Source organism: Vigna unguiculata, chromosome 7 (genome assembly GCF_037176805.1).
Source record: "Vigna unguiculata cultivar grain cowpea cultivar isolate G323 ecotype 2 chromosome 7, ASM3717680v1, whole genome shotgun sequence".
NCBI classification, from domain to species: Eukaryota; Viridiplantae; Streptophyta; class Magnoliopsida; order Fabales; family Fabaceae; genus Vigna; species Vigna unguiculata.
Window position 1 is genome coordinate 11,683,934 of NC_140798.1, and position 10,047 is coordinate 11,693,980.

At 36.3% G+C, this 10,047-nt stretch overlaps 1 protein-coding gene across 2 annotated transcripts; it reads left to right on the plus strand.

Moving 5' to 3' along the window:
• Positions 1–7,970, plus strand: LOC114191161 (uncharacterized). 2 transcript variants are annotated; one of them, XM_028080343.2, is made up of 6 exons: positions 1–52; positions 187–278; positions 528–792; positions 982–1,064; positions 1,252–2,989; positions 7,131–7,970. In XM_028080343.2, the coding sequence occupies exons 3-6, from the start codon at positions 615–617 to the stop codon at positions 7,829–7,831; spliced, it is 2,700 nt and encodes an 899-aa protein (XP_027936144.1). In that variant the 5' UTR covers positions 1–52; positions 187–278; positions 528–614; the 3' UTR covers positions 7,832–7,970. The 2 variants fall into 2 exon arrangements, with proteins under 2 accessions (XP_027936144.1, XP_085521317.1); XM_085665191.1 differs by having other exon boundaries at positions 7,140–7,970.
• Positions 7,971–10,047: the final 2,077 nt, after the last annotated feature.

A 10,047-nucleotide genomic window follows, 5' to 3' on the forward strand; every position in this document is an offset into this window, starting at 1 on the left:
ATTCATCATTGCACAAGCCAATATTTTCGGTCCTGGTTATGGATACATCGAGGTAAGGTTGTTCTATGATCATAGACGCATGCATACACGAAGGTTGACGGTGATGATATGGAAAAAAAAAAGTAAAATAAAATTCTAATATAGATCTAATTGAGTTTTCTGATTGATTCTCTTCGTTTTCCTCAGTGATCCAGAAATTCTTCGATCTCAACAATTCTTACAAATTCGTTACATTTCTCTGGACACATGACAGGAAATTTGAGCATGTTGTGGATAAGGTTTGTTCTTCTCCCTATTCATGTTTTTTCTTTAAACATTATTGAACTCTACATTATTCACTAGTAATTCCTATCGAATAAACATTAAACACAATAATGCAATCCAAATCAATGTTGGGGTCTTATTGTTGTCATACACCTGAAACACGTTTTATTTATTTTCTAAATTTCTACCTAGCCCTAAATTCACCAATGTAATAGTTTGTACAAGTTGATAATACTAAACTTCTAGAATTACTTGTTAAACAGGTTAATTGTTGATACTCTTCTGTGACATGGATCACGTGTGTGTCACTTGATCTCCTAAATCGATTATCACACTGAACCTGGGTAGCTATGGGGAGGAGAATTCGTGAGAAAGAGTGTGCGTTGCCGAGTAGAAATTCCAGTAGTAGCCATCATACTCACCCGGGACGAGTTTGGGGAATTCTTCATGTTATAAAGTACCATCATTGGCGACAGGTGAAGAGAAGGCTTACAACAAGAAGGCATGGTGGTGGAAGACCTGATGAAAGTAAGTCACAACTTTACCCTTTAAAGCCAAATATTTACTATCATAAAGTGGAAGATAAAATTTACCAGATTATAACATATGACACCACAAAAAACATAGAACCATTGGTTTATTCTGACAGTTTTTGTTGACATGTCGCAATGTTTCTGTTTCCACTTCATATGTGCAACAATTTCTTTCACTTTGTAGGAGTTGAAAGGCCAGGAACTTCTGATGATTCTGGGCTTAACTCTATGCCAGACCATTGTATTCCATATACAGAGTTATCTAATGTAAGTAAACTAGAATACGTTGGTTGCTTTCACTGTATCTTTGTGTTATTGCTTGTCTTTTGGGTGCTAGAGACTTATCAAACATTATTGGTTCATTACATCTTGCATTTTGGACCATTACATCCTTATTTTTGTGTTGATATAAAGGTAACATTGTGAAAGTCGAATCTAATTTCATGTTTTCTAGGTTGAAGAAAAGCTGGAACAGTCCCCTTCTCCATCCAAAAGTTCTATCAAATCCCGATTTAGGTCGCTTATCAATGAAGATATATACAGAAGGAAAAGTCGACACAAGAGAAGCTCAACTTGCCCTGCAAAGACACTGCAACTACCTCATGCTGATTCCGTTCATAACTTGGAGGTTGACCCACTTAGTGAATTGTTACTAACTGTTGAGAACCCTGAACCAGTTCTAAGAACCTTTCAGAACCATCTTGCAGCTGGCACACTGGATGCATTATCACCAGTTTTCTCTGATAAACGAATTGCCAACTGTGACAAATGCGTAGATTGTGGTACAATGTTTTGTAGTGACACTTTGGAGCAAAGCAAGATTCATAATCATAAACACTTGAGTTCTCCCATTCAAGATGGCCCGGAAGAGAAGTCGTTTAATGCCCAGATACTCACAACTGATGCTTCACCCCACCTCTTCAAGGACTTTCTTGATGCATTGGATGTGATAAACGCAAACAAGAACTTTCTATTAGAATACATACAGGATCCAGGTTCTCCTCTGCCATTTCACACTCACCATCAACAATCTTTGAAAGCTAATGTGAGACGAGCCAGGTCTCTTTCGTTTCCTGTATCTGCCTCATCATCTGGAAAGCAAGATTCTGATCCAGGTCAACTCATAGACCAAATGATAGATGATCTGTTAATTGCAGAAAAAAAGAACTTACAAACTCAGAGAAGCATGCCAAATGAATCCACACGTTACCGTTTAGAAGATTCTCACAAACAGTTCATACCATGTGGTTCTTCGCATAATTTCGAACAAGTAGGTGAAAGAGATCTTAAATCGACACCAGTTTCATCCCGGGTTCCACACAATGTGAGAACTAGCCACTTCAGGGATCTTAGAAAGAAGATGAAGCGCTTAATTGAAGAGGGAAGAAACGAAAAGCGTCGCATTACCATGGATGCCATACTTGACAAAATTCCTCGGGGAAAGAGACTTACAAAAAATATGAAGAAGTTGATTCATGACAAGTCCAAAGACCCCACAGTCAATGGGGAAGGTGAAGAAAGTTCCACAAGTGGTTTTGAGAACCGTCTCTCTTCTATGTCCTTCAACAAGCGTCAACGACCACCCATGAGGAATTCTTCTCTAAAAGAATCAATTGGAAGATATTCGCAGTTGTACGATACTTGTTTTAATAGTGAAGCCAAGTATCCTAGAGTTGAAAGCTCAAGAGTGAAAGAAGAAGAGAAAAATTCTACATTAAAGACGCCAAAATCCTTCAAAAGGTTTCTTTCAATGCCTAATTTGAAATCTTACTTTCACCACAATGATGAGTCTTCTTTCCTTTTATCTCCCAAAAACTCAATGAAGGTGCATGGAGATAGAAACATAAGTGCAAATGACATTGAACATGACCATAAGAGGTTTAACCATAGCGAGGACTCAAAAAGTCAAATTTTTCCACCTACACTGGTTAATAACACAAATCAAGAAATCAGCTTGAATGCTGACCAAAAACAACTGCTTGTCAGGAGTGCTTCAAAATCAGGAATAAATTTTAGTGCTGAGGAAAAGGAAACGAACATGGGAATTGAATGTTTAGAAAACTTGAGAGACCGTGGTCAAGACATTGGAGCTGAAGTAGATACTTACCCCGCGGAAGCAAACTCAGCCTTCTCTTCTGATACCAGCTTTCTTGACGTTTCATTTGATCTAGAGAACATAGACATTCCAGAAGGTATATTTTTGGTCGTTTTATACTTTAATATTTCATATTGTCATCCCTAACTTTTAACTTTACCTTCGTCTTATTTCTTCATGTTTGCATTTTGTGTGCGAGCACAACTAGTCTAATGTTGTAAGAAATTAGCATCGACAAATTGATAAGAGTGCTTCTTATGTTTTCAAGATTATAAGTTAATGGCGTCTAAAGAATTAAAAAAACATAGATAATCAAAAAGTTATCTAGATGTGAAAGTGCATTTTCAAGCGAAGATAATTCAATTAAGAAATTGAAATGAACATAAAAACAATGAAAAAAGAATAAAAAGGACGTGAACATTAGATCATAAGAACATAAAGACACGAAATAAAAGAAACAAAAGATCGAAAGAAAGGGAGAGGAAGAAAAAGGGGATGGTGGCACACCCCTTGGGGATGGTCCAGTCTAAGATGAGTGGTGGCTACTGCCACTTAAACCTTGGTTCAAGATGAGACAAGAGAGTTCAAGAACACTCAAAAGGCACTCTCTATACTCTAACACACAACTAATCAATATAGACTCTCCATTAAAATTATTCAACACTTTACAAATGGTGGAGAGTTCCCTTATATAGGCTTTGGAAGGGACCTTTTAGCAAATACGCAAAGATGTATTCTAAAAGTAGGGCAAGCTAATCTAGGGATACATAGGATGACCTAGGCGGAACACCCTTACTCTCCAAGCATTCCATGCAATGGGCCAAGCCCAAGTTCTCCTCTGCTCCAAACATAAGAATGTTGTCCTCAAACTGAGGTTGTTAAAAGGATTCCTTGCTTTGGGCCATGCGCCCCAACACTCTATCCTCCAAATGGTGTCTCCATCAAATCAAGAAGGTGCCCAAAGCAAACATACAAATACACAAACAAAAGAAGCCAAAAGCATAAGTCTAAACACAAGGAGAAATGCAAAGTAAAGAAAAGCAAATGAGTAAGAATGGGGCCTCCTTACTAGTCATGCTTTTAGTAATTCTTCTAGGAAGAGCCTCTCCATCCTTATGAGGATTCCTAGACTCATAATCATCATCCCTCATTTGGAGAATTCGACACGAATTTGCAACACCTATATCAAAAGGAGAAATACCACCAACATTAAAAGAAGGGCTAAGTATATAACTAGGTGGTAAATCTAGCTCATAGGCACCTCAACACTTTGAAGGGACCATCTCCTCTTGGGTGGAGTTTGGACTTCCTTTGGGTAGGGAACCTCTCTTTCCTCAAGTGAAGTCATACCCAATCACTCGATTGATAGATAACCTCTTTCCTTGCCTTATTAGCATGTTTCATGCATTGGCCAACCTTTCTCTCAATGTTGGCCTTGACTTGAGCATGCGAGTCTTGGACCATTTTGGCTTTCTCCATAGCATCATGGCAAGTCTATGTCTCATGGGATGGGAGAGGGAGGAGGTCAAGAGGTTTTAAGGGCTTGAACCTACACACTACTTGAAAGGGAGAATGGAAAAAGGTGGAGTGTTTAGCTAAAATCTTGGTAGCTAATGTTAATGACCAATTTAGAGTCTATTTGGTCACTAATTATAATTTTTTATTTATAATAATTACTAATTTAGAGACCAATAATTTTTAGTTTATAAATTAGTCATTAAAGTGACTAATTATTTTTTATCTCTAAAATTGATTGTTATTTAAGAATTTTCTAGGAGTGAGTTTTCATGCCCAGGTATATTGAGGGACATTTATTGATCATATAGACAACAATAGCAGCAACTTCATCCCAAAGTCAATAACATGGTTCTCACTTTTTCGAGGATGGTCCTACCGAACCTCTTAGCTAGGCCATACTCAAGAGTTTGTGCTATCATCCAGTGCCTTGTTATGCCATTTTCCTTGTAAAAAGTGTTGAAACTTTTTGAGCAGATTCAAGATCGTTATCAATTTTGAACCTTTCCCCTATCTTACCGGTTTGGTTATCTAGTAGACGCTTCCAACTATTAAAATTCTCGAAGGCATCATCCTTGGTCTTCTAAGTATGGATCTATAACTTCCTCTAGTAATCGTCTAGGTGACAGGGAAGTATACAACCCTAGTACTCAATAATAGATGTTGAACTAGACACTACAAAGCCTTTCGAGGCATACAAGCTATTCTTCCTCATACCCTTCATCACTACGACATCCCTTATTCTTAAGCTCAACAAGAGATATTAGGTGGGGCTTTCAGCAAGGTGCAAACAAAACTTCCTCAAGAACTCTTTCAGTTCCATCATGTAGACAAAATCTGATGGTCTCAACTCTAGTTATCTTAGAGGACTTGTTGTCATCACGGATAACTAAACCTACTTTAAGTTTTGGGAACTCCTAGAACTATAAATGGTTAGGTTTCATATTAAATGAACATCCTGATTCCATTATACTTTCTCAATCATCAGTATTGATCAACACCATGAGGACCTCTATGATTCATAACCATTTCCAACTAGAACTGGTCCACTAGATGTTGATGGTCTACCAACACTAGACTGTCTTCCAGATCCAATGATCTATCAAGGTTGTTAGCCTTCTTCTCTTTCTTATGAAAAAATCTTTTAGTGTGACCATCCTTCTTTCAATGTTAACATCTTATAGGTGATCCATTTCCACCATTGTGCATCTTTGAATTTGACCTTCTTTTACCTCCATCCCTAGCACCAAACGTCTTAACATCAAAGTTCTCATTCAACTCTTTCGAGCTCAAAGCAACCCAAACCTCCTCAAGAGAAAATCTCTTTCTCATACGAAAAGGTTTCCATGAAAAGATCATGCCCTTAGGCAAAGAACACAACAACAACAAAGCATGATCTTAATCGTCAATCTCAACATGAATACTTTCTAAATCAAGGGTGAACTTGTTGAATTCAAACAGCTATTCTCTATATGCTTTTTCTCTACTTATACGAGTACAACACTTGCTTCAGATATAGACAATTCAACAAGGACTTCGTCATGTACAAACTCTCAAGCTTTGCAGTCTTCTCCTTCGAGACTTTCCTTAATACCTTATCCTCGAGGCAAAGAACAATCATCTTGTGAGTCGTAAGCGTTTTCTGGTCCTTCTTTGCCATGGCTGAATCAAGCTTGGGTTCACTACAATTCAAAATCATTCAAACCACCGATCTTTTCGACCTCTTAATTAATGAAAGTCATGATGATTGATTCCACGTTTAGTGCACCAGTTCGTAAGAAATTACACCTTAGAAAAATAGATGCAAATTCGTCTACCACTCAAACAATATAGTAAAGAAACCCACAAAAGTAAAGGGTAGAAGGTAAACGTAAGACAAAGAACAGGAAAGAATCACACAAAAATAATGTGGTTCAGTTGAAGTGTTAACAAGTTTCAATTTGCGTCGGTAACAAAATTCACTATAATGAGATTGCAACTCAATTTCTCTCATAAAAAGCTCTCACTTAAGTACACCTCAAGCCTTAACCACAACTAATGATACAAAGTTCCTATTTATACATCAGTATCGTTATAACTAACTCGAGTGAAATGCCCCTATTTATACAAGAAGGTAACTTTGATGATTTCTCCAAATGATCCAATTTTCAGCAAACGCTAAGAGACTAGACAATATACTAAAACTCTTCATCAGATGTGGTAGAAGCTGCTTATTATACTTTTGACAATCTCGTACAGTTAGACGGACAAGGAACCCGCAGACAAGATTTACACCAGAGTCAATCTTCACAAATGTTTTAAGGACAAAACTTTGATGTTATCTCGTAGATGTTTTGTTATGGTTGTTGTCCAATTAGAATTGAAATTTTTATCTAAATAACTGATCACCTGCTAAAAGTTTTCATTAAAAGTCAACATAGTTAAAACTTCAATTCTGAGTACAGAATAACAGTCAGAGTAGCTATTGTATTTCATGTTCAAATATTTTAGTCGTCTAGATATAAAATCGTATACTTCAAACTCGAATGGAACTTAAGAGACGGATCTACATTAGGTTCATGAAATACTTCACTGTTTACATTCTGTAACAAGAAACACACTTCAATGTAATGTTTCTGATAACCTCAGCTGGGTTGCTTTGAATTTGTCATTCTTTTTCAAAACTCAATCAATAAATGCTATTGATTTTATATTTGTACTAATATTGATCATCTAATGCTTAGGTTATACAGAAGAAGTAAACTCAGAAATAAAGCAAGGGCAAGACGATGGATCGGATCATATGTCAGAGCAGCAAGAGGCTGAAGAAAATCACCCGGAGGAGGGTGAGAATTTTCAGAACATTGGAACTCTAAACCAGAGCTTGAACTATGAATTTCCATGTATTGAAATTGATCCAAGTAATGTAGCAGCATTTAATTATGTGACAAAGGTTTTAGACCTCTCAGGGTTCACTGACCAGGATTCCCTAGGGATATGGTATTCTGATAACCAACCAGTTGGTCCTGCAGTATATGAAGAATTAGAGGGTTGCTTGCTTCTTGATCCTCATTGTTCTGGTAACAGTGGCGAAGGTGGAGAATGTAACCACATGCTTCTGTTTGATATAGTAAATGAAGGGTTGTTGGAGATTTTTGGAAGATCTTACAACTATTATCCAAGACCCTTGTCTACTCTCTCCCATGTTCATCCACTGCCAACAGGAGATAATGTGCTCTATGATGTGTGGAAGCTTATTAGCTGGTATCTGAACTCAACAATATCTGATAGTTACATATCATTGGATTATTATGTCAGCAAAGATCTGTCAAAATATGATGGGTGGATGAATCTTCAATTTGATTCTGAATGTGTGGGGCTTGAGATAGATGACTTGATTTTTGATGATCTTTTGGAGGAAATAATATTCACCCAGTTGACCTAAGTTATACCTGCTCCGTAGTTTCTCCATACCGTGATTAAATTTTTGTATAAGAGTTAATGTAGCTTCTACTTCTGCTGTTATTCTTATCCAATTTCTTTTTATTGGATACTTGAAGCCAATGCATCTATTAATTAATGATTTCAAAATATTTTTATTCCACGATATTCACCAAACTTTAATTCTTTTACAAAAGTTTTATGATTTTGGTTATTTAATATTTATAAGCTTAATTTAAATTTTGTCGCACAGTGCTTATTATTTCACCAATTTTATCATTTTTAGGTATATTTCACTGTCTGGATTTTGATATTGCTTATTCTATGGTATAAGTTTTTTTTTTCAGCATAATCCGCATCATGTTTTTCACTATTATTACTTTAATCATAGTGGCAACAAAAACATATTGTTTAAAAGAAATTGCGATACAATTACTTTTAGGGTGACAAATAGACACCTTGATGGTGTATAAATTTATGTCCTTATTTAACTTCTAATTATGATTTTTTTAATTAATTTTTTTATACTTTAAAGATTAATTAAGTTAAAATTTATTATAATTGAATTTATCGAGCATGTCGTACAAAAATATATTAAAAATAACTTTTTAGTTACATAAATAATCTTTAAATATTTTGACGTGTGTTAGTGCAACTGAACAAAGTTAAGCTCATGGAGGTATAAGAGTAAATTGATAAAAATTTCATAACACCTTAAAGATAAAGCCAAAAATACTAAATATCCAAGAAGTCAAGAAAAACCATAAAAAGTCAACCATTGCATAAAGAAGGCAAGAAAAACATTAAAAAGGGAAGAAATTTGGTTAAACTGAGTTTGGTTAAGTCAGGAAAAGGGAACGAGAAATAAAAATTGGACCTTGCGGTATTTTCTATCTTTTCCTATAAAAAGACTTTGCTAACTCAATAATATTTATGATAAAAGATAATTTGGAGCAAATATATCTTTAGATATTTTATTTGGTGTTATAAAATAATTATCTTATTTAATTATATCATAAAATATCAAAAATAGAAGATAGCACTAAGAACAAAGTGTGCAAAAAGGTAGCATTTTGTGAGTTTTGGAATAACTTTTGTGAAAAGGAGAGTTGAAGTCCGATGCCACAATGTTGGAGGAGTCTTAAGGAGTTTTTAGTGATTGTATTCTAAGCACTTTCTTTCTTTTATGTTTTTAATAAAATTTGTTCATTTGCATTGATTCTTCTATGTTCTTTTTCTATTTTCCAGTATTTTTCTTGATTGCTCTTTACATTCCAGCATTTTATAGCCTTCTTCTTTCTTACAATTTAAAATTCATTTCATGGTTTCAAAAATCAATTTTCAGTTTTGATCAAACCCATTTTCATGAGAATTGGTGTGTGATGTTAATCTTTCACTACAAGAAATCTGCTATTTACCGACGGACTAATACCGACGGACAAATAGCCGTCGGTAACTATGATTTAGCGACGGATTTAGCGACGGATGTAGAGTGGGAAAAATACTGACGGATATTTTTGTCAGTAATAACACAACAAATATCTGACGACGGACAAATCCGTCAGTAATACCACAAGGGAGATTTGGCGACGGATTTATCCGTCGGTAAGGTGACGAGACAATTACCGACGGGTGACCGACGGATCGATCTGTCGGTAAGTTCGCGGATTAAAATTTAAAAATATCATATTGAACCCTTTCTCCCCATCGTGAAACTCATTACTTCTTCTCCAAACACAGCACCACCGAAATCGCCGCCCCTGTTGGGCTGCTGCCACTGCCGCTGCATCGCCACTCCTAGTTGCCGCCGTGACGGCCTCCTTCCGGTAGCGCTATCGCTAGCCTCCCCCATTGCAAAACACAGTTCTTCTCCTCCTTGGGCATCACTGTAGTTGCCGCCATTGTCGCCACCAATTGTTGCTGCCACTTCCGCTGTCGTGCCACTCGCAATCGACGTTGTGACAGCCTCCTTCTGGTAATGTTGTCGTTGGCCTCCTCCCATTGCGAAACTCAAAACTCAGTTTCCGGTAACGTTCGTGTAACGTCCTAGCTGGAAATTACTTATTAAAACAAAACAAAACAAAATTTTAAATGAACAACCTCATTTATTATAAACAAATTCCCAAAACGCGGGAAAAATTTAAACTTTAAGTCCAACGCGCCAATTCAAATAACATAATGCGCGACAAAACTGTAATGCAAATATGTTCGTCTATAAAA

Bases quoted from the DNA above. Each gene is read 5' to 3' on its own strand.
- LOC114191161 (XM_028080343.2), top strand. From the start codon at position 615: ATGGGGAGGAGAATTCGTGAGAAAGAGTGTGCGTTGCCGAGTAGAAAT. The intron at 1,065-1,251 runs GTAAGTAAACTA...CATGTTTTCTAG, and splicing joins CATATACAGAGTTATCTAAT to GTTGAAGAAAAGCTGGAACA. The intron at 2,990-7,130 runs GTATATTTTTGG...TCTAATGCTTAG, and splicing joins GAACATAGACATTCCAGAAG to GTTATACAGAAGAAGTAAAC.